This window comes from Camelina sativa, chromosome 1 (genome assembly GCF_000633955.1).
Source record: "Camelina sativa cultivar DH55 chromosome 1, Cs, whole genome shotgun sequence".
NCBI classification, from domain to species: Eukaryota; Viridiplantae; Streptophyta; class Magnoliopsida; order Brassicales; family Brassicaceae; genus Camelina; species Camelina sativa.
In genome coordinates, this window is record NC_025685.1 from 13648634 (window position 1) to 13672967 (window position 24334).

The 24334-nt window shown below is 35.8% G+C and overlaps 6 protein-coding genes and 2 pseudogenes across 8 annotated transcripts; 5 read left to right on the top strand and 3 right to left on the bottom strand.

Annotated features, from left to right (window-relative positions):
* Positions 2649-4128, top strand: LOC104789866 (LON peptidase N-terminal domain and RING finger protein 1-like). 3 transcript variants are annotated; one of them, XM_010515506.2, is made up of 3 exons: positions 2651-2729; positions 2881-3018; positions 3188-4128. In XM_010515506.2, exon 3 carries the CDS (start codon positions 3227-3229, stop codon positions 4022-4024), a length of 798 nt encoding a protein of 265 aa, XP_010513808.1. In that variant the 5' UTR covers positions 2651-2729; positions 2881-3018; positions 3188-3226; the 3' UTR covers positions 4025-4128. The 3 variants fall into 3 exon arrangements, with proteins under 3 accessions (XP_019083534.1, XP_010513808.1, XP_010513807.1); XM_019227989.1 differs by having other exon boundaries at positions 2649-3033; XM_010515505.2 differs by having other exon boundaries at positions 2651-3018.
* On the top strand, positions 4866-7112 carry LOC109124656 (ER lumen protein-retaining receptor B-like). The gene is made up of 6 exons (XM_010515507.2): positions 4866-5112; positions 5428-5693; positions 5807-5922; positions 6240-6313; positions 6675-6738; positions 6828-7112. The coding sequence occupies exons 1-6, from the start codon at positions 5022-5024 to the stop codon at positions 6862-6864; spliced, it is 648 nt and encodes a 215-aa protein (XP_010513809.1). The 5' UTR covers positions 4866-5021; the 3' UTR covers positions 6865-7112.
* LOC104789868 (xyloglucan endotransglucosylase/hydrolase protein 3-like) lies at positions 7668-9031 on the top strand. Its single transcript, XM_010515508.1, has 4 exons — positions 7668-7871; positions 7968-8068; positions 8164-8357; positions 8459-9031. Exons 1-4 carry the CDS (start codon positions 7673-7675, stop codon positions 8838-8840), a joined length of 876 nt encoding a protein of 291 aa, XP_010513810.1. The 5' UTR covers positions 7668-7672; the 3' UTR covers positions 8841-9031.
* LOC104789876 lies at positions 9833-12062 on the bottom strand. Its single transcript, XM_010515518.2, has one exon. The coding sequence runs from the start codon at positions 11983-11985 to the stop codon at positions 9958-9960; it is 2028 nt and encodes a 675-aa protein (XP_010513820.2). The 5' UTR covers positions 11986-12062; the 3' UTR covers positions 9833-9957.
* On the bottom strand, positions 12930-14145 carry LOC104789886 (annotated as a pseudogene).
* On the top strand, positions 15990-17876 carry LOC104707749 (annotated as a pseudogene).
* Positions 18247-20197, top strand: LOC104789894 (chalcone synthase 1-like). Its single transcript, XM_010515552.2, has 2 exons — positions 18247-18497; positions 19542-20197. The coding sequence occupies exons 1-2, from the start codon at positions 18458-18460 to the stop codon at positions 19922-19924; spliced, it is 423 nt and encodes a 140-aa protein (XP_010513854.1). The 5' UTR covers positions 18247-18457; the 3' UTR covers positions 19925-20197.
* LOC104707760 (beta-glucosidase 9-like) lies at positions 20315-22627 on the bottom strand. Its single transcript, XM_010424182.2, has 10 exons — positions 22604-22627; positions 22339-22486; positions 22151-22238; positions 21805-22063; positions 21597-21712; positions 21293-21504; positions 21159-21184; positions 20983-21070; positions 20805-20898; positions 20315-20730 (listed from the first exon to the last, which is right to left on the bottom strand). Exons 2-10 carry the CDS (start codon positions 22469-22471, stop codon positions 20505-20507), a joined length of 1242 nt encoding a protein of 413 aa, XP_010422484.2. The 5' UTR covers positions 22472-22486; positions 22604-22627; the 3' UTR covers positions 20315-20504.

Below are 24334 nucleotides of genomic sequence, written 5' to 3' on the forward strand. Positions count from 1 at the left end.
TTTTTTTTTTTTTTTTTTTTTTTTTGTAAATACCGGTTTATATTTATATTTATGATTAGTCAAGTTTACAATACTGTCAGGAGACACTTTAGAGCTTGGATAGGAAATAGTAAACAGAAATTTCCAACAGAATTTCCAATAGTAAGCAGAAATTTATCTTGGTTGATTTTAAGTTTTCATTCCAAGTTTTTCTCTAAGTTGTTTGTCATATGTGGACTTCTAAGTTAAATTAGTGAAATTCTCAAGTTCCCAAAAACAAAACTATAACACTAATTTGCATAGTATTGTTTCGTTACCTATGTATTGACCGAGCTAATGGACCGGGCATCGAACAGATGGATCGAACTTTTTTGAGTGGTCAAATGATTGTTAATAAGCAATCTTCATCATGGGACGAGTTTAGAAGGAGGGCGAAGTCCATCTCCAACAGAGTCATTTAGTTGTAAGCTAACAAATGATCCCATCTGTTAAATACTTCACATTAAAATTACCCATTAAAAAGTACATCACTGAAAATAACTCTTTAGACTATTTCAGTCTTTCTCTAAATTATAATAGTGTACTAGATTATTTTAATTTTTTTTTGTTAATGTACTATTTTAATACTAATTTTGCTAATACACTCTTTTGTTAATTTTAGTGATTTATTATATAATATGTGTTGTGGTATACCGCACAACAATTTTTGTTTAATACAATCTTAATTAAATCAGTTTGATTCGACATATTTTATATTGGTGTTGTTAAAATAGTGTATGAAGATTTAACCTGTAGTGAAATATCATATTATTGATAGTTTATTTTTTAGCATTATCAATTAAATCCTATAATATCATATAATTCGTCATGTAATATAGCTCGTTTTTGTTATTTTGAAAATTTAATATGTTTAAATATTCATAATCTTAAACTTATTATTAAGTTTAGATATATCAGTTATAAATTATAAACTTCTTAAAATTTTATAATTTACTATATACGGTAAATTTACTATATATGTATGTTGAATACACACTTTTTATATTAATTGAGTAATATATGTTTGTTTAAAAAAATTCAAATCACAATATATGCAGGAAAAGTACACATTTTTATTAACTTTATATATTATATGATGATTCACTATATTTAAAATTTAAAATCAAAAGAGATGATAGGAGAATAATTTTTTTAATCTGGAATAAATTTTCTAAATATTTATATTAGTTATAGAATATTATATATGTATATTTAAAATATTTTAATTGTGTTTGGTTATAAGGGTAATAGAGAGTTACTTTTGTTTGGATATGAATATAGCATTAAATGGCATTTAATGGTAAATATTTTTCTTAACATATTTTTGAGCAAGAAGTGATGCAAAAATACTAGTATAGATGTTTGGATATGAATATAGCATTAAATGACATTCAATGGTAAATATTTCTATAAACATATTTTTAAGCAAAAAGTGTTGCAAAAATACTAATATAGATTAAAGACTTTTAAATTTAAATTTATGACCTTGAATCTCAAATTCCCCTTGGCAAAAAAGTCATTTTCTCATAATTGTGGCAATCAAACCCTAAATCACGGTACTACTAGTATGTTATGGGTATGAATCATTTTACCCAACAAGATGGTCTTACATGTGTTGGGCCCTTAAATGTTTTCAACAAATGATGCAGTGCACCCGGTTATTATTTCTTCAAATAAAAAATTCCTTTTTTTTAATGTGAATTTATTGGGGGATAAACTTTAGGTTAACTAATTAGCGTTACAAATATAATTGGGGAACACATGAAGCATATGCATTTCTTTAGTGGATTAGTTAGGGCCTTAGGGGTCCTAAGTTAGGACTCCTAACAAAAGTATTAAACTTAACGCAAGTCTTTGGTGGTCATTATTGTTTGGTGACTATTTTTTCTATTCAACTTTAAGACATTTTAAAAATGCACAGTCAAAAACGGACCAGTCTTATAGCCCAATTCAACTTGAGACCATATGAGAGTTTCTTTCTTGTCGGGTATTAACTCGTGTAGCAAACTGTTTACAAACTACATATATAACACAATAACTGAAGTTACTCCTTAACTTATGTTACTTTGTGATGTGGAGTCCAAAACTATAGAGTAGTTGGTGGAAAAAAGACAAGAAACAAATGCACTTGTCATGTGCTAAACAATTTGCCGTTTCCTAAAAGAAACTTGCAGACAAAACAACCCACAAAACAATGAAACAAACGACTCCGTCATTTAGTTGTAAAGCCAAAGCCGTAACAATGATCTCACACCGTCACACGTACACTTTATAGACAGAGAGAATATGTTTGTATTATTATTGTTGTTATACTGTATTATCAAATGGAACGATACAACTTATATATAAATATAAACCATAATCAAAAGACATAATTAAAGAGATTACATAGAATAATATAATTAATGTATACTAAAATAATATATGGGATTTGAGTAATCATAGGTGATATGATGATAATATTTCCTTATACACTTATGCTTTCGCAGTACCACACACAAAAGTCAACAGAATCGATCAATAAAAACGCATAAATGCATAGGGTAAATAAGTAAACTTTACCAACTAATTTCTGTAAATAACGCTCACCCGTTACCACCAATCGTGGTCCTCTTCTGCTCGTACACACCTTTTTTTTATATACTAATTATAATCTCTTCCTTTTCACATAAAAGAGAAAGCTAGAAGAAAGTGTTCAAAGAGCTCATTATGTAAAATAATTCTATTTTTATTTTGTATTTCTCTGAGAAATATTATCATTGTTATCTGACATTGATCTTTTTTTTTATATATATAAAGAAGAAATCAGAATTCTCTGTCTCTGTTTCTTTAATGAATAAAAGTATATTCTATTCATTACAGATCTGCTCTTGGATTTCGGATTCTTCTTCTGCAAACTTGAAGCCCGAAGCTTTTTTTTATATCTTGTCCACAGAAGAATCTGGCATTGTAACTTTGAAGCTGCCTTGCTGAAATAGTATACGATTCTGGATTACAAAGGTCGGTTTTTATCTGGTAAAGAAAATAAAATTTGGGTTTCTTGGAGAACTGAAACTGATTTGTCCTAGAAATCTGAGTTTAGGAAGCTGAGATACTAAGTTTAGTATCTTCGATTGATCTGTGTTTTATATATAACAAAAGTGTAGCTTTTTAATTTCTTGTTTTGCAGTTCACATTCTTGTATTGTGATTTTTGAATTGGTGAAAAGATGATTCAAATGGACGGTGGAGATAGGCTAAGAGTGACGTTATTAGATCGTATGTCAACAACAACGGTGGACACTAACCAGAGCTCGTTAACGGGTTTAACTCTAGAAGCTATTCTAATGTCTGACAAAAACGTAACCTCGCCGTCTCCGCCGCAGATTCTCCCGCCGACACCACTACCGCTGCCGCCCTCGAGGAGTAATCACTCGAACCGGACGCTTCTTGATGTAATGCAGAGAGAACACCGACACGACCGACACAGTCGAGACAAAACCGCTTGGAAAAGTCTTCGTGAAAAGCTCCGTCTTAAACGTAACGCTACTACTGTTTGGATCTCGGCTAATCCTATCCCGAATTCGGATACGTCTATTCCGGTTAGGGATAACGAAAACCGCCAGCTCGGGTTTCTCCTGTCCAGCACTGGGAACGTAACAACGGAGGAAGCTTCGTCGGCGGAGGAGGGAAGGGTTCGGTTAGGAGCTGTGTTGGCGGAGGAGAGAGCGTTATCGGCGAGAGAAGAGGAAACGTTTGTGGAGCCGGCGAGGATGTCTTTGATGGAGTTGTTAGAGGAGAATGAAGAGCAGATGAGTTTTGTAAGTGTCGAAGGAGAAGCAGAGGAGACGGTGACGGTGACGGCGGCGGAGAGAAGTTGTTGTGTGTGTATGGTGAGAAGTAAAGGAGCTGCGTTTATTCCGTGTGGTCATACGTTTTGTAGGTTGTGTTCGAGAGAGCTTTGGGTTCAAAGAGGGAACTGTCCTCTCTGTAATACCACAATTTTAGAAGTTCTTGATCTTTTTTAGACTATTCTGTCAATTTTATTACCTTAATTTATCATAATCAAGGTCGTTTCCTTTGTTGTTTGTAATGTGTTGTCATTGAATATTCGAGAGAAATTATGTGGTTAGTGCTTGTAAGATTCAAATGGAAAACTTAACCAAACCCATCTTATCTTACATGTAAAATATGTAATCAAATTAAAATGAAGAAGTTAAGCAATAAGCATAGAGTAGAGATAACAAAAATAAAAAGTTGTTAGTTGTACCATAAATTCTTAATTTAATTTGGTGGTGTCTCTGATATGTTTGATTTGAACAAGAACAATAATCAATAAGTGGTCGGGCTAGACGTGAACAATCCTCCAACTACACTTATGGTTACGGCAAATCACCTAACTAAAAAGAAAGAAAGCTTCACCGGTTTAACTACATTCACTCACCTACGGCAGTACAGTTTTTTTCGTTTGTTTGTTTTTTTCCTTTATTTTTTTTTATGATTTTTCGGATTGCTTTTGGTTTGGTTTGTTTTCAGTTTTATAAAAACCAAAACCATATAAAAACCAAATATATTTCGGTTTAGTTACGGTTCAGTTTTGGATTGAATATACCCCGCTTATAAATAACAACTAAATGAGATTTTAGGTTAAACCATAAGGTCCATAACCATTTATTTTGGTTCGGTTCGATTTATCGGGTTACGGTTTTTTTCTCCCACCCCTACTTCCCTCTCTTTTCAATTTAGATAACCACCGGTTTAAAATCGAACCGATAACTCCTGGGCTTTCATTTTCTAGGCCCAATAACGAGAACTCCTGGGCTTTCAGTCAAATTAATCATTTATTTCCCAAAAAAAAGCAGAGAAAATTTGTGGAAACGCCATCGACGAGATCTAGCACGAACCCGTAGTGTGGGTGTAGGAGAAGACAAACGACGAAAGGAGCAGAGAGCTTCATAAAACCCTAGAGATCTTTGTTTCTTCCAAATTCAGAAGGAGGAGGTTTAGATTAGTCACGAATCGAAGATGAACATTTTCAGATTAGCTGGTGATATGACTCACCTGGCCAGTGTTCTCGTCTTGCTTCTCAAGATCCACACCATCAAATCCTGCGCTGGTTTGTACATTTTTTCCTCAATTCGTCTCTGGATTTAGCTAAATTGTGATTTACATTATGCTGTTTCGATTAGCTTCTCACAATTGAGACGTTGACTCGATTACGTTTCTGTCAATTTGGGAATTTAGAAAGAGTAGTTCAATTGTAGAAATGATGGATCTAATTCGAGTATCGGTTCTTTTTTGGTCGCCATTGGTGAAATTTTCTATGAATGGATCTCACGGAATTGAGGTTTTTAAATGTACAGTTCGTTGGATCATCACGTTTGATTCAGCGTTTACGAGAGTTTCAATTTGTGTTTTGGTATATTTGTAGGTGTCTCATTGAAGACTCAAGTACTCTATGCCATTGTCTTTGCTACACGATATTTGGATATTTTCACGAGTTTCGTGTCTCTCTACAACACTTCTATGAAGTTGGTGTTTTTAGGAAGTTCCTTTTCGATTGTTTGGTACATGAAGTATCATAAGGCCGTCCACAGGACTTACGACAGGGAGCAAGATACGTTTCGTCATTGGTTCCTTGTGCTTCCCTGCCTACTCTTAGCTCTTCTGATTCATGAAAAGTTTACCTTTCTCGAGGTTTGTCTTCACAATAAGACTGTAATTTTTTTTTTTTGCATGGAGCTTTAACTCTTTTGTTTGACAAGCTGATTTATATTATTCTGCAATTGGTATGTGCTTTACGATATCAGGTGCTTTGGACGTTTTCGTTGTACTTGGAGGCTGTTGCCATATTACCTCAGCTTGTTTTGCTGCAAAGGACTAGAAACATTGACAACTTGACCGGGCAATATATTTTTCTCCTCGGGTACGATCTTGTTTCCATAACTTTCATTTATTTGAAAAGTATCCTTTTTTCTTCATTCTTCTGAACTTCTCTTGGCTAGATCCATATTTCATTCCTGTGCATGTCTGGGTACTTAACAGATTTTGGATTTTTGTTCACTTTGTGATCTGTTCTACATTTCTACTAATATGCTGTGATGCATTGCTATCTGTTTCTTTTCTTGACCAACATACCCTATTTACACCATTGACTGGCTGTTCTGCTAAACTTTGTGATTTAGTTACGCTCTGGCTCTGAGTTTCATAGTTCGATTGACCAAGAATGCCCTCTTCTTGCAGGGGTTACCGTGGACTATACATCCTCAACTGGATCTACCGTTACTTCACTGAGCCACACTTTGTTCATTGGATAAGTATGTTCCTCTCTCTCTCAACTTTCCTACGTCATTTACACGCATCACACGTTAGCGCATGAGCAACTCTTTGGTTTCCTCCTAGTTAGATTAGTTTTTGTCAAGTTGTGCAACTTATGACTGAAAATGTGATGTCAGTTTTGGCCTGCTCATAAGGTCAGACTAAACTTAGCATCTGGATTCAATAGATACATGTTGAGCCTCTTTGCCACACGAATCTTGTGTGAAAGCATGTTTGTTCTCATGTTGAAAAACGCCTAATGCATCATTGCCTCTCATGATTCACCTTTTTCTATATCTATTGTCTTGTTTATTATTCATGATCTGACATTTCAAAAATGTTATGATTACAATGATGCAGCATGGATCGCCGGGCTTGTTCAAACACTGCTATATGCCGACTTCTTCTATTATTATTTCCTAAGGTAACATTTCCCTCATCTTCTCCCTTTGTTCCAAATGTTCTAAATTCTGCCTTTGACTGTCTTTTGTGTTTTTTTCGTTATGTTTGCAGCTGGAAGAACAACAAAAAGCTCCAGTTACCAGCTTAATATCTAAATTTTCAATGCTCGGATACCCTACGGATTCAATTTGGTGCCCGACATCGGGATGTTACCAGTTTATTCCGATGGTGGTTAGTAGAGGAGAACGAGCAGAGATATGTAAACTCCAGCAATCTAACTTATTACGCTTTCCTTCGACTTTCTCGTCCCTCGTCTTTTTTGGTCGAGTTAGTGTTACTATATATTTCGACAGGACAGTAATATATTCATCACAATTCACGACGAGATTTGAACTGTTTTAAATTGGGGGAAATGTGACTAAAGATTATAATATGGAGGAAATGTGGAGCTTCACTTTTATAAAGAATAAATAGAGACATGTAATGAAGTAATGTTCTACGGAAAATGTGGAGTAGGCTTCTAAAATCTTATCTACCACTCTCGTTATCTAGGTTAGGTAGCAATTTCGAGAAGGCCTAAAAGGAGCAATAGATCAGAAGCTTAATTTTTTTTGTTAATCTTAACGTTAGCATAGACAGTCCTATATTTCGTTACACTCAAATCAAATACTTAATTTGTTCTTACCCATACTCGATCAAATCAACATAATTATCATATAAGCTGTTGTAGAAGATAGTAATTAATGGTCTTAGAAAAAAAGATAACATGTGATGAAAAATGGTGATGGCCGATGGGCATGGGGATAATAAGAATGGCGTGTAGGAGATGTATGGAGAATTTGATGTGACTCTAATCTCTTTGTCTCCTTCATTTCTTTCATGCTTTCTACTTTTTCAACTTATTAAACCAGTGCAACACTATAGTAGCATCTTACACAAAAAAGAATTATATCAAGATGGACTATACGAGAACTTTTGGTGTTTTGGCACTAGCGTTATGGATCATCACAGGGGTAGATTCTAGGGTTTTCAAAGGACGAGGGATCGACAAATACGTTACTTTCGGTCAGAATTATGTTGTTACGTGGGGACAAAGTCATGTTTCCACACTCCACTCTGGCCAAGAAGTTGATCTTTACATGGATCAATCTTCAGGTTCGTCTCCCTACCTTTTTGCCTATATAAAACACAAAGAAAAAGTTGTGAAATCCGTAAGGCTTCAATAGTTTTTGCTTCTACATGAAAGTACAGGTGGTGGGTTTGAATCCAAGAACAGCTACGGATCAGGTCTATTCCAAATAAGAATCAAAGTTCCCGGAGGAAATACTGGCGGCATCGTCACGGCCTTTTATGTTTGTATTCTTGATTAATTACACACATATATACCTATACACTAATTCAAAACTCATTATCAATAAAATTGTCTATATATACGTAATAATTACAGTTGACTTCGAAAGGAGGTGGCCACGACGAGATTGACTTCGAGTTTCTAGGGAACAACAACGGGAAACCCGTAACGTTACAGACAAATCTGTTTCTGAATGGAGAAGGAAACAGAGAAGAGAGGTTTACGCTTTGGTTCAACCCAACCAAACATTACCACACTTACGGGATTCTTTGGAACCCTTACCAAATTGTGTACGTTGATGACATCAATCCTTCTTCTTACTTGTTATCATTCTCTATTCATTTCATGACAAATAGGTTTCATGCAATTATAATCCACGTGGGAATCCTAGGTTTTACGTGGACTACATCCCAATAAGAGTGTACAAAAACGAAAACGGCGTAAGCTATCCAACAAAGCCTATGCAAGTCGAGGCTAGTCTCTGGAACGGTGACGATTGGGCGACCGATGGAGGTCGGACTAAGGTTAACTGGTCTTACTCTCCTTTCATTGCCCATTTCCAAGACTTCTCCCTATCAGGCTGCAACATAGATGGTCGGAGTAATAACGTCGGCGCTTGTGCATCCTCCAACTACTGGTGGAATGCAGGCAATTATCAAAGATTAAACGGACCCGAACAGAGTATGTATGAGAATTTTAGGAACAAGTACATGAACTATGACTATTGTACTGATCGCTCTAAGTACCAAACTCCTCCTAGGGAATGTTACTGAAGTAACATAACCTATATGGCTATATATGTACAGGGGATTTTTAAAATCTCCTTTTTATAAGCTACAAAAATTTCTTACGAGAGGTACTAATTAAGGAGAGAGTTAAGTTATAAGGACTTCATATCACAGCTGAGAAGATAGTTAATTGTATTTCTGTATGCTCAAAATATTATATGCCGAAACTCCTAAAAATGTTTNACAGTGGTCTGAAATTATAATCTCTATAACACTTCCCTTTCCGATCTTAATTTTTCTGGTGATCTTGTTCCATAGATGCAGTCCATAGCTTTCTCTGTTCAGCTTGACCAGATCGGCTTTGAGTAATGTGGAGTCATTTGCTGCTCCTTGGCGTCTGAATTAGTCTGGGAATGTCTAACCAAATTGAATGGATAGAACTCTTTGAAACTGACCAATCGTTTCTCGTGATCTCTGCGCTACTCTGGTTACCAAGTAAGGTCCATTGTGTCCCCATTTGTTCCCATCAAAAGTGAAAGCAAACTCCTCCATGAAACTGTAAACAAGCGGGTGCTCTTTCTCGAATATCAGAACCGCAGTTTTCAACCTTGTCAAAATCTTTGAATCTCTCCTTCAACCACTGTTTGTGCTCCAATCGAATTCCTCTATAAAATGAATTAATCTAGCTACAATTGTCGACCATATAATCGAAACTTAAAGTAATGTGTATTATTCAACACAAAACCCAAATACTTAGCAGAATATGATGGATCAACGTTTCCAAGGACTAATACAGCAAACTGTAGTTGTCAAGGTTTTTGGGTTTATTTGTTTGGTGTTGAGAACTTTAGAACACTAGACAATTCTCTGACTCGAGTCTTTTACAAAATAAAAAGAAAAAGTAAATCAAATATGAACACCTTTTTAGAAAAACAAGAAGCGTTGTTGTATCTGTTTAGAAAGTATCAGAGTTTGTGATGTTTCTGTAGACTATGCAGTGAGTGTAGATGAAACTGTACATGAAGCTTCCTTGAAAAAACTAGAAGCCTTGTATCTGCTTAGAAAGTTGGAGAATTTGTGATGTTTCTTTAGACTGTGCAGTGAGTGTAGATGAAACTATATACATAACGCTTCCTTGAAAAACTAGAATCCTTGAATCTGTTTAGGCAGTATGAGAATTTGTGATGTTTCTGCAGACTGTGCAGTGAGTAGAGATGAGATTGTACATGACGCTTCCTTCTTCAATATTTATCTTCCTTGTGACTTTGTTCCATAGATGAATCATGTAACCCCCTTTGCTCATGTCCTTTACCGTCTTCTCTACCCATTCTGCTTCTCTTGTGGTTGCAGGTTTCTTGAAAAGCTTTGGGATTTTGATCCAATTTACTGGATAGAATGCATCCGGTGGCAAGATTGTGACGTTGTATCCAGGTTTGTTTCCTACTCTCCTGATAACTCTAGAGACAAGGTAAGGGCTGTTGTGTCCCCATATGTTTCCGTCGAAAGATGTGGAGTACTCGTGTAAGAATTCTCTCATAACCGGATGGTAGATGTCAAAGACCATCACTGCATTGTTTAGTCTTGACCATGTCTTGGTTTTGGGATCTATACTCTGTGCTCCAATGGCGTTTCTTAGTCTTGATATATCGTCAAGGAAGATGATGTCTGTGTCAAGATAGACTCCTCCATATTTGTAGAGCACCGCGAGTCTTGTCAGGTCAGAGAGATTCATGAACAAGGGGACAGAATCAGGATCCATGCGGCCACTCTTTAGTCTTTTCAGCCAAGCTTCAGCAGGAGTGTTCTTAACGAGGAACGGGATATCAAAGGTTACAGCAATGAGGTTGAAACCTCGATCAATCAATGGTTTAAGGATGGTGTCTCCTCTGCAGGAGTCTAAGGAGTTGGACAAAATCGCCAAGCAGGCACCAGGATTGGTGGTGAAGAGAGTGTCAACAGCTAACATCTCCCTAGGTCCAAAGGATTTTGCAGGAGAAAGCCAAACCATAAAGAACTGAGCAGAGCAGTTGTTGTTGTTGTACAGCTCAAAGAGTCTAGAATGGAATCTCTTGCTCTTGCTAGTCGATTTCAGTATCTCCATATCAGGTAGCTTTCTTCTAAACCAGTCAATTCTCTCAATCTTGCTAGCTTTACGAGGAGGTACCAAAGGATCTAACTCTTCTGTTTCGTTACGGTCCGAGCAGTCCACAACTTTGACAATACTACTAGTAGTACTCTTGGTCATGTTCACGGCGTTATTGGTTCTGGAGAGAGGCATGTTTCTACTGAACAAGTCAATGCTCTCAATCTTGCCAGGTTTAGGAAGAGGTACCAAAGGATCTAACTCGTCTGTTTCGTTACAGTCGGAGGAATCCATAGCTTTGACGATACTAGTACTACTCATGGTCTCGGGGTCATGATCATTGGTTCTGGAGAGAGGCATGTTTCTTGTGAACCAGTCAATGCTCTCAATCTTGCCAGCTTTAGGGAGAGGTACCAACGGATCGAACTCATCTGTTTCGTTACAGTCGGAGCAATCCACAGCTTTGACGATACTAGTACTACTCATGGTCACGGGGTCATGATCATTGGTTCTGGAGAGAGGCATGTTTCTTCTGAACCAGTCAATGCTCTCAATCTTGCCAGCTTTAGGAAGAGGTACCAACGGATCTAACTCGTCTGTTTCGTTACAGTCGGAGCATTCCACAACTTTGACGATACTCATGGTCACGGGGTCATTGGTTCTGGAGGGAAGCACGTTTCTTCGGAACCAGTCAATAATTCTCTCAACCTTGCCATCTTTACGAGGAGGTACCAACGGATCTAACTCCTCTGTGTCGTTAGGGTCTGAGTCAAAAACTTTGACGATACTAGTACTACGCATGGTCATGGGGTCAGTGGTTCTGGAGAGAGGCACGTTTCTTGTGAACCAGTCAATATTCACAAACTTGGCAGCTTCGCTTGGATTTACCAGCGGATCTAGGTCTTTCTTTCCGTTATGGTCTGAGTCCACAACTTTGACGATACGAGTACTCATGGCCACGGGGTCATCGGTTCTGGAGAGAGGTAAGTTTCGTTTGAAGGGTGAGTTGTTGTCAGGAACAACAGACTTTGGAGATTCAATGAAGAGAAGATACAACACGAGAACAGAAATCGCATAGATCGCGAATAAGGGTTTCCTTGCTTGCATCTTTGATCCTATCTTGTGAAACAAAAAAAAAAAAGCTCTTGCTAGGATATCCTTGTTTCAGAATATAAGATCGTGGACAGAACAAGACTAGAGGTAATCCATATATATCAAAGTTGTGTCGGTTTAAGAATCCCTAAATGGAATTGGATTGCGCTATGGTTGCAAGGAACTACGATATCAGCCAATCCGTTGGTGCCATGTGGGTTTTTGGAAATACCTTAATCTTAAAATGGATAATTGTTTCCTTTTTAATTGTTTCCTAAGATAATCTTCTATATATATTAAAAATAATGCAACATGAGGAATAATGTATTTCCCTTTTCTTAAATCATACCGTATTTTCATTGGATATTCTTAAAATTAATGATGCAACCTGACTTCATAAACAACAAAAAACAATCTTGAACGCCACGCTTTCTCATTCTCTCTACCTTGACTCTGTTCGCTTTGACTCATTGTATTGACTCTGTTTCACCTAAGAGTTTACTTTCAGATGGAAAAAACGTCGACAACGATGAAGTGTTTACTCTGTTCAACCTATATGTTTCTATCATGGATTCAATTGGTGATCCATTTGGACAAATATTTTAAAATTTCTACAAATTCGTCACTATATTTCTAAGTTCCAATAAGAACATTCAACTACCACATAAGCTGCTAAAATATAATATAGATATCAAGACAAGAGGGGTTTTCATTAACAAACAAAAAAACATAACAACAAGAGGAGGGGTCTTGGTGTGGAGCTTTTGATACGTGATTCGCAAGGCAGTAAAGTTTATATATCAAACATCAGGTATTAGAAACAATCGCCTTCCGTATTTGTATGATAAGTGAAAAAAGTGTTTACCATTTAGGCTTTGGACACAGATTTAATCTGACACAACCCTAGAAAATCAAGATTAGAGTGAAAAACACAACACACACCTATGTTTGATTTCTTGTTATCTCTGTATTCCTCTGCAAACAACACAGTGGTCTGAAATTATAATCTCTATAACACTTCCCTTTCCGATCTTAATTTTTCTGGTGATCTTGTTCCATAGATGCAGTCCATAGCTATATCTGTTCAGCTTGACCAGATCGGCTTTGAGTAATGTTGAGTCATTGCTGCTCCTTGGCGTCTGAAATAGTCTTGGAATGTCTAACCAATTGAATGGATAGAATGCTACTGGTGGCAGTACTGTGAAACTGTCCCGATCGTTTCTTGAGCTCTCTGCGCTACTCTGGTTACCAAGTAAGGTCCATTGTGTCCCCATTTGTTCCCATCAAACGTCGAAGCAAACTCCTCCATGAAACTGTAAACAAGCGGGTGCTCTTTCTCGAAGATCAGAACCGCATTGTTCAGCCTTGTCCAGTTCTTTGAGTCTCCTTCCACCACAGTTTGTGCTCCAATCGAATTCTTCAACCCTTTAAAGCTTTTTGTGACGATGAAGTCGGTATCTAGGTACATACCTCCGTACTTTTATAGAATCCCTAGCCTCGCAAGGTTTGAAAGATTCTGGTGTAACGGTATCCTTCCAGGATCTCTTTTGCAGCTTTTCATTTCTTGAAACCATGTTTTGGCTGGCGTGTTCTCAAGCAGCAATGACATGTCTGGTGTGATTGCAAAAACCTTGTAACCCCGATCAAGTAGTGGTTTTAGGATGGTTACTCCTTTAAGAGTATCCATGGATCCTGATACAATCATCAAGCATCCTTGAGGATGAGCTTTAAAGACGCTTTCTACAGCCAAAAGTTCTCTTTTCCCAAAAAACTCTGCTGGTGAAAACCATGTCATGAAAAATCTAACCTCACATTTGTCGTCGAGAGACTCAAGAACCCTTTGATGAAACTGCTCTGAAATGTTAGTTGACCTAAAAACCTCGAATTCTGTTAGATGTGATCGAAGCCAAGTCATTCTATCTCTGCTTGTAGTGTTCTTTGGAGGAGCCAATGGCTTTCTCTCCATTCTGTTTATTTGTATTACCTCAGAAGTTGGTGAAGACCAGAAGATAGTTGATTCTAGAGACATGTTTGAGAGGATTGTTCCAAAGACAACGAGCAGCATTATGACCGCAAAAATGGCGGTAGAGAATACCGGAGAATTCGTGTGCCTGTATTGCCGGACATCAAGTATCTCTGAGAGACTCTTCTTGTTAGTATTATCCTTCTCCATAGTTTTCAGTATGTGTGGAACAGAGAGAGGGAAAGCCAAAAATCTCACATGGCGTTTTTGAAGTTAATCTATATATAAAAGCAATTCAAATAAATGTCACCAAAAATTGTGTCTTTTTAATGATACCTTTTGGATAATTTCCAAAAAAATCTGTACAAAGTTCTAATTGTGTGTTTTACAAAAAGTTTTGTTCATTATAAAATCATACCTTTTGGATAATTTCCAAAACAAATCTATAGAAAAATTAAATTGTGTGTTTTACAAAAAATTGTGATTGTTCAATATAACAGTTTTTTTTTTTGTAAAATTGCAACTGTTCATTGTAGAGTTGTATTTATTTAAATATTTGTGTCTTTTGAAATCTATATATATTTGTCTGTTTGAACTGTTTTCTTTTTTTTGCCATGACACAAAATAATATAAAATTTCAGTCTCAACGGTTTTTACAGCTTTCTAAATTATTCACTAGAATTTATTCTTTAAAAGTAAAGAAATTTCTCCAATTCTTGATTTAACAAAAGATTTTTGAATGATGAATTTAATTTACAAATATTAATTAATTTTAAATATAAAAATTTAATGAAAATACCTAGAGTTTTTTTTCAAGAGTTAGATTGATTATATAGTGAATTTTTGGATTCGATTTTGCAATATGGTAATAAAGATGCCTTCTATTTAAAATCAGTTTATATGATTTATTAGGTATAATCAAGTGCAAACACAACAGTTGCAATTTTTTGTAGTACCTTTCATACAATTTTTGTTTTTATTTGTGTTTTTTTTTAAATTCAAACTGTTATATCTAGGCTTGGACATAAAAACCGTACCCGAATACCCAAACCCGTGGGTTCTATAAAACCTTATTGGGTTCTATTTTCTAATACTCGTGGGTTCGGGTTAGGGTCGGGTAATATCCGGTATCCGTTTGGGTACCCATTAAACCCGAATATATAAACATATTTATAATATTTATCATTAATATAATGCAATTACCCCAAAATTATGATTATAATTTTGAATATTTCATTTAGTTTTATACCTAAATATCAAAAATAATCAAAATATCTAAAATATTTTGTTATGTAAGTCAAAATTTAACTAAATTTATTTAAATTTAATTATATTTTTTCGGGTACCCGGTAGTTCGGGTACTAATCGGGTTCTAAAATTTGTAACCCAAACCGACCCGAACCCGATAGTACCCAAACCGAACCGAATCCATATATTTAAAAATACCCTATGAGTTCTATTTTTCTAAACCCGTTTACCCGAACCCGAATGGATAATACCCGAACCCGAACGGGTTACCCGTATGTCCAACCCTAGTTATATCTGTTTATTGTAGAGTTGTGTTTTTTCATTATATTTTATTTATGTTTTTTTCATCACAACTTTTTATTTTAATATATATATATATATATATTTAAATAGTCATGTCTTTTGAACTGTCTTTATATTTGTCTCTTCATCAATAACTAACACGTTGAAATTTTTTTTCCACTTTATATTGAACATAAATAATTAAATATTAATATCTAATATTAAACGTTATTTTGTAATCTAACTAAAAATTTAGAAATGATTAAAAAAAACACAAGCACACATTTAATTGGTTTCCTGTTATCTCCGTATTTCTCTGCATACAACACAGTGCTCTGAATATCTCTATAACAGTTCCCTTTCGTCCCAACGTATGTGTTAAAAACTGCATTAACCGGCCGGTGCGTTCCGGTTTGCAAAATCAAATTTGATTTTGAAGAAGTTATCAAGCAATTGAATTAGATAACTATCAGATAGAATCATAGAATCAAACACGAGTGAGAGAGTTAAGCTCGAATTGGTCTGAAAGATTCGGTCTGGTTTAGTTCGACAGAACATTTTCTGTATGTTACATCGGACTCTCTTCTGTCCGAGACGTCTCAAACTTTTGCTATCTGCTAGTAATTACAAGCGGCACATTGCTCAGGTCCACGCTTTCGTAATCACTTGCGGTAACTTACTTGATGGAAGCTCCATTACTCGCGATCTCGTTGCTTCATGTGGACGAATCGGGGAGATCTTTTATGCACGTAAGGTGTTCGACGAATTGCCTCAGAGGGGTATTTCTGTTTATAACTCCATGGTTGTAGCGTATTCTCGTGGAAACAAACCAGATGAGGTTTTGCGGCTTTATGATCAGATGATAGCTGAAAAGGTTCAACCAGATAGCTCGACGTTTACAATGACGATCAAGGCGTGCTTGAGTTGTATGGCTTTAGAGAAAGGAGAGGAAGTGTGGTGTAAAGCAGTTGAATTTGTGTATAAAAATGATGTCTTTGTTTGTTCCTCTGTTTTGAATCTGTATGTGAAGTTTGGGAAAATGGATGAAGCGGAGGTTTTGTTTGGAAAGATGACGAAAGAGATGTTATTTGCTGGACAACAATGGTGACAGGGTTTGCACAGGGTGGTAAGTCGTTGAAGGCAGTTGAGTTTTACAGAGAAATGCAAAGTGAAGGATTTGGTAGGGATAAGGTTGTGATGTTGGGTCTGTTACAAGCTTCTGGTGATCTCGGGGATATGAAAATGGGTAGTTCGGTTCATGGTTATATTATTAGAACAGGTCTTCCTATGAATGTTGTTGTTGAAACTAGTCTGGTTGATATGTATGCTAAGGTTGGGTTAATACAGCTTGCTTCTAAGGTGTTTAGTAGGATGATGTTTAAGACCACAGTTTCGTGGGGGTCGTTGATCTCTGGATTTGCTCAAAATGGATTAGTCAGTAATGCTTTTGAAGCAGTAGTGGAGATGCAGAGCCTTGGGTTTCAACCGGATCTAATGACTCTTGTTGGAGTACTTGTGGCGTGTTCGCAAGTCGGGTCATTAAAGACTGGTAGATTGGTACATTGTTACATTTTGAAAAGGCATGTTCTTGATCGAGTTACCGCAACTGCATTGATGGACATGTACTCAAAATGTGGTGCTGTTTCAAAATCAAGAGAAATCTTTGAACAGGTGGGAAAGAAAGACTTGGTTTGTTGGAACACAATGATATCTTGCTATGGAATCCATGGTAACGGTCAAGAAGTTGTGTCGATGTTCCTCAAAATGAGGGAATCAAAGATAGAACCTGACCATGCCACTTTTGCATTCCTTCTCTCTGCTCTGAGCCACTCAGGTCTAGTAGAACAAGGCCAACGTTGGTTCAGCGTCATGATAAACAAATATAATATCCAACCGAGCGAAAAACACTATGTGTGTTTAATCGATCTCCTCGCACGTGCAGGGAGAGTAGAAGAGGCTCTTGAGATGATAAAATCGGCTAAACTTGACAATGCTTTGCCTATTTGGGTTGCTCTTCTTTCAGGATGCATCAGTCATAGGAATCTATCGGTTGGGGACATCGCGGCTAATAAGATTCTTCAGTTGAATCCGGATAACACCGGGATCCAAACACTAGTTTCTAACTTCTTTGCAACTGCCAATAAAAGTGGAAGGAAGTGGCCAAAGTGAGGAAGTTGATGAGAAATGGGGCCATGGAGAAGGTACCAGGTTACAGCGCGATCGAAGTAAATGGGCAGCTTCGAACTTTTTTCATGGAAGATCTGAGCCACCATGAACATTATCACATATTGGAAGTGTTGAGAAACTTGGATTCTGAGATGAAGAATGTATATACATACACCCATTTCTAAATGTTGTTATTTCCCATTAGTAGTACTGCCCTTTTAAGAGAAATTTCAAATCATTTTTCTTACTCTTTTCTGAAATGATCTAATATCGATCATCACGATGCCTGATCATCGAAATTTCTTAGTGAAAATATTCAAATCGGAGTTTAAAATCTGACGTGAAAAGCAGAGACAGATTCGAAAGACGATGCACTCCACAAAATTTGTTTTGGTATTATGGTGAAACTGTAAATAATAAAATTTCCCACTTGCCCCAATTTGCCACCACAATGTGTCTCGATCGTTAGACTTTGTTGTAAAATGAAGCTTGCATGAGGGGAGAAACAAAGAAGTTTCCAATCAGTTTCCCGGAGGCTTCTGTCCACTCCATGCCAATTCGCAACCGCACCAATATCTTTATAAAGTCAATTGTATGTGCAAGTTTTTCTTTTCTCGACGACTCCATCATATCCCATTGAATTGTTGGACCATTTTTGATAAGGAAAAAATCATAATAATTGTTAAAAAGAAGAAGAAAAAGAGGGATACGGGTCTTTTAGCTGTGTATAAATCAAGTTGAATATCTCACTCTCTCTACATAGCTACAAACAATGTCTTAAAATAAATCTTATGTCTTAAAACAAGACTTTGCGCACTGCGTCAGAAAATGTCCGACACTATGAGTACCAGGGCGCAACGCAGCGGAGGTAACAAAAAAAAATAAAATAAATAAGGGTTTGTTAGCAAATTAGTACATTCTGGAAACTTAATTGAAAACTAATATATTCACTATTTAAAATTGGAAAAATAGGGTGTTGTGTAATAAAGAGTTTGTGAGATAGAGATAAATAGTAGGGCATAGGTTTGATGAGAAAATTACAAAAATGAGTATGTGTGTGGGTAAGAAATAAAGTTTTTTTCCCTCCAATCATAATTATTCAAATAATTGTTAATATAATCTATTTTTTGAAAACTTCTTAGATACAAAAAAAACACATTTTTTTCTTTACAATATGATATGAATTTTATTTAATAATTTTTAAATATATTATATAAATCTTTTGTATCAGTACACCTTAGTATGTGTACAGATGTCTATACACATTATTATGTGTACAAATGTCTGTACACATTATTAACTTTACAGATGTAATTTGCATAAAAACATTGTAGTACAAGCATATGTACAGACATTTGAAACCCTACGAATTAAACAAATTTCATCTATACAATTAATAATGTGTACAGACATTTGTACACATAATAGTGTGTACAGACATCTGTACACTTAATTAGGTGTACGGATCTAAAATTTGTAAAAGATATTTAATGTTATCAAATAAAATCACCAAAGAAAATGCATATCTAATTATAAAGAAAAAAACATATAATTTTTTATTTCTATAAAAATTTAGATTTTTTTTTTAATTAGTGAGCATTTTTATTTTTAGATTATATGAAGCATATAATAAAGAAGAAAAAAAATTAAAAAAAAATAAAAATAAAAGACTCAATGGCATATGTTGTAAATATTAAATGTTGATGATAGTTGGAAAGTCTTGTTAACAATAGAAAACAGTAAAAAAATGTGGAATTTGCTAATTGTGAATAGTGATTGTACTAATTTTACAATTATGTTTTGAAAACTGTCTATTTTACCAAATATCTCAATAAATAAAGACATAAAAAACCATTATCAAATTAAATTATTGCATATTTGATTTATCCCGATGATAAAATATGTTTTGCAGAGTTCCGACAGGAGATAAGGGTAATAACCGTCTCTCATCTGAGTATGGAGGGACAAAACTGGGCTATTCAAGAGTGGGGTATGCCGGAGTCCACACTCACACACCTCGTCATCTGCATCACACCTAGCCAAAATATACATGGCCCTGACCACCATCTCACCACGTTACTCAGTACTCGTCCCTCTTTCGTCCATTACCAGTACCAACAAGGCTGGTATGACGAGGCTACTGCCATCCGTCTCTATAGGGACTTCCTCAGAATAAACGACCCTGCCATCGTTGTCTTGTCCGAGGTTACCACGCCTATGTTCATTGAGGTGCAGAGGAATGAGGTTCCTCTCCGTCGAAGAAGTGTGAGGGAGTTGTGGAGACAAAACTCATAGTGAGAGAAGACATGGTGAAAATGCATAGTTCCGGGATCCCACCGTTGTTTCCTCTTGAGGAAAATGAATTTCCCTTCTTAAAACGATTGGTTTAAACTTTTAACTCATTTGCTTCAGTTGTGTTTTATCTCTACCATCATACTTGGATTTTCTTGTGCTAAGTTAAAGTTGCACTTACGCTTCAGTTGTGTTTATGTGAGAATAAAGTTGCAATTAAAGGGAGTTAAGAGGAAGATGAGTTACATTATAATAAGTTAGAACATGTTGGTTGGTCATCTAAGATCAACTATATCATCAGTGACAGGCTAGCTAGCATGCTTGAGTACTCAAAAGGTTGAAGTGTTAAGTCGAAACCATGTTGATGTTGGTGACTGTGGAACACATGTATGGTAAAAAAAAATTAATCTACTTTCAGGTTACATCATACGGCTTCTCAAGCTTGTTATTGGTTACTCTTATGTACCAATCTTGACAATATACGTATGTTTTAGGTGTAAATACCATGCAAATTTTGGAATATATTCGTTGTCTGTTTAAGTAAAAGGAAACTCAAGAAAATAAGAATATTGAGTTCTATTATTTACTGGGAAAAAAAACCAGGAGAAGAAGATACCGATATGTTCTTGTGCACTTTGGTCGCCCCTTTGAGAAAAGCAGAGTACCAAAGAGCAGAGGTTTTGGGAGATCTTTTACGTTCCGGGTCGGTAAAATTCACATAGTATAATCCATATGTGTAATTATAATTGAGAAACTCGAACAAGTCCATGAATGACCATTGGAAGTAGCCTCTTGTATCTGAGCCATTCCTGCACCATTAATTGTCACCGTTTAGTATTGTGCTTTACAAGGCAATTCTTGTTGAACAAGCAATATTACACACCTCACTGATTTAAGCACGGAACCGATATAAGCGTGAAGGTAATCAATTCTTCCCGTGTCGTTAAGCGATGATGAATTGTGGTTGCTAGGTTGACCTGATTATAGTATTCACAATTAAACTCTCAAGATTCATAATGTTTTGGAAGCTATATATATATAACAAGAAAAGAGAAAGAGACCGTTTTCAAGAATGTAGACGGGAGGATTGCCATAGTTTTGCTTTATGTATTCCAACACTCCTTCAAGACCCCAAGGAAGCACATCAAACTGTAAGATATATAAAAGAAGACAAGATTAAAAGAGTGTAATACGAAAAGGGGCTTCTGAAATTATTGGCAGTCTTTTGGAAACACACCGAGACCATTGTAGAATTCCCAATGGCTGTCCTAGATAAAAAATAATAATAATAATAAAAGAGTCAGGTATATATGGTAGATTAGAAAGAAAGAAAAAACGCATACAAAAGATCCCAAGATATAAAAAGCATACGGAGTAGTGCAACATCCACGTCTAGATTATAATCTCCTTGGACGGAATTGGATAAGTGTTTGATGTAAACTGTTGTGTAGTGTATGACTCCCAAGAAGTCGAATGAGTCTTTAACGAGATCTGATTCGTCTTCCGAAAAACTTGGCAATCTCTTTCCCACAATTTTCTTCATCACATCAGGATAGTCTCCAAACACCAGTGGGTGCAGAACCCTGGAAGAATGTATGTTCTTGCCTTGTTAACAAAGAAGCCAAAGAAGAAGTTTGGAATAAACATAAAAAAAAAAAAAAAAATTCAAACAAACCAGCCTAAATAGAAATCTTTGGCTCTTTGAGTTGCGATCTTGTCCTCTTGAGAGTTAGTAAAAGGAACCATCCAGTATGCAAAACATGTTATACCTACCGATCCATTCTGCTTATACTATACAACATCACACAAGAGGCAGCGAGATAGAGAGAGGTACGTAAGTCGAACATTCAAGAGATCAAGGATATGGGTGTTTGTAAAGTTACCTTATACTTTTGCTTATACAATGTAGCGGTAGATGCATGGGCAAGCAACATGTTATGGAGTGCAATATAAGGCTCAGTTGAAGAGTTTCCTCTGGAGCAGTTGACTACCCCGAAGGGAGGAGAACAATGCTTAGGAGGCATAACTCCCAAGTCGTAACCTCCCGATGCTAGCATATTGGGTTCATTTATCGTCGACCAGTGTTTCACTGTATTCCCAAACTCTCTGAAGCAAACGTCTGCAAAAGCCGTGAAGTCATCGCTGCAACAGAAGAAGATCATTTAAGACAGCACACACTTTTGACTTGATAGAGTTATGAGTAGTTTTTTAGTTGCAAGTAAACTTTACATGATTTTTCGGTCAATCCATCCTCCGTATTCATCTTCAAGAGCCTGAGGGAGATCATTGTGATGCAACGTAACATGCGGTTCAATTCCTGTACTCTCAGTTCATGCCAAACACAGAGAGAACCCATAACATACTCAAATTCATGTTCTTCCAAAACAGAGGACTTATGTATACACAATCACACTAACCATATCTTTTGAGCTCATCTAAGAGGTTTTTGTAGAACCGTAATCCCTTTGGATTCACATGACCTCTTCCACCTGGTATAAGCCGTGGCCACGAAATGGAGAGTCGAAATGCATCTAAACCCATGTCATACATCAGCCTTACGTCCTCCTGAATCAACATTATCAATTTTTTTGAGCTCACTACATATATGACCAACCTTATTACGTCCCTCCTAAACAATCACACAAAAGAAGAACATATACATGAGATCACTATATGACCAACCTTATACTTATGATACCCATCACAGTNTAAAAAAAAAAAAAAAAAAAAACACATTGTACGATCATTGAAAACATAGAGAATGCTTAAGAAAATAAGTTCCAACTCATAAACCTGAAAAGCAGAGAAAGCTGATCCGAAAACGAAACCTTCGGGGAAATCGTTCTTGCTGTAATCATAGCTACATCTCACGGAGAAAGCCAAACCCAATATAATGGTAATCACAAAAAAACTCTGTTTCATCTCTCTTACCCAAAAGTAGACTACGTGACGGGGAACAAAACAGTTAACAGTTTGCATTTTACGCTTAATAATGGATCCCAAATCGTAATCTAAACTTGTGTGATTGACTGATATCCACGTGTCATGTATCTGTTCAAAAATATGTCTCTAATGCAAGTTGTGTGTGTGTGTGTTTTTTTTTTGGTTTTATGCATGTCGGCCGTATAGTATTTTTTCTTTTTTATGTAAAATTTTATTCAAACCCTTAAAACTGTTTTACAGTGACTGTAACATTTAATGTATATGGTTTTTGAGACTAGAGGATAGAGACAGAGACAAAGTTGATGTTTTAAAAACACTTAGAAGTTAGAAGAAATTATGGAGCTCGGGTGGTGGTAAACCATAGTAGGCTAAGGCCATATCAACATATATAGGTATAACTTGCTTGGTTGTGGATGGAAATGAATCGATTCCTAACGTTTTTGTCAATGTGAGAGACAAGACGGGGGAGAGATAAAAGAGGTTTTTCCATGTTTTCTTTTAGGCCTGGGCAGAATACCCGGATCCAAAGATACGATCCGAACTCAACCCAAAAACCTGATCCGAACTTGTATCCGAAATTATAAAATATCCAAAGGGGTTCTAAATCTAAATCCGAAAATCCGAATCTGAACCCGATCCGAACCAAATCCGAACGGATATCCGAATATACTCATATTTTTAATATATAGTAGTCATAGATTAGTAATATTTATAATTTTAATAATATAAGTGTCTAAAATATTCAGATTTTTAGATATTTTCGATAATATGAAGTATTTAAACTATTTATTAGTAAATTTGGGTAAAAAATACTCTAAATTTTCAAATATATTGCGTATTATTGAATAATTTAGATTAAATTAGATACTAAAATTTTGAGTTTTTTGAACTTCGGATAATCCGAATTCGAACCCGAAATGCCCAAACCAAACCCGATCCGAACCCGAAATCTAGAAATACCCGAACGGTCCTATACTGTACCTCTAAACTCGAATGCACAGAATTGAATATTTTTTTTTGTTTTAGAAATAATATAAATTATTATTTTACTCTTAATAAATACAGTCATTGCCGGTTTAACTATAGGGGCGGGCAGTATGACCGCCCCAGATACATAAATTAAAGGGCATAAAACAAGAAAAAGGACACAAAAATAAAAATTTATAAGCTAAAAGGGTGCAAAAAATAATAATTTGTAAGCTAGAAAGGGCACCAAAAAATTATATGAACCAAAGAAACTCAAAAAAAATATTTCAGTAAGTTAAGATGCATTTTTTTTAAGTTTGCCTAAGGGTATGTAATATGTTTAAACCGACACTAAATACAGTAATTTGTTTTCTCTTTCTAATTAGTAAACTCAAATAACAAAAATAAAAATGAGATTTAATATTAAAAACTGCATTAGAAATATAAAATGATACTCTTTTTATAGGAAAAAATGTCAAAATTTATGAAATAGATGGAGGAATA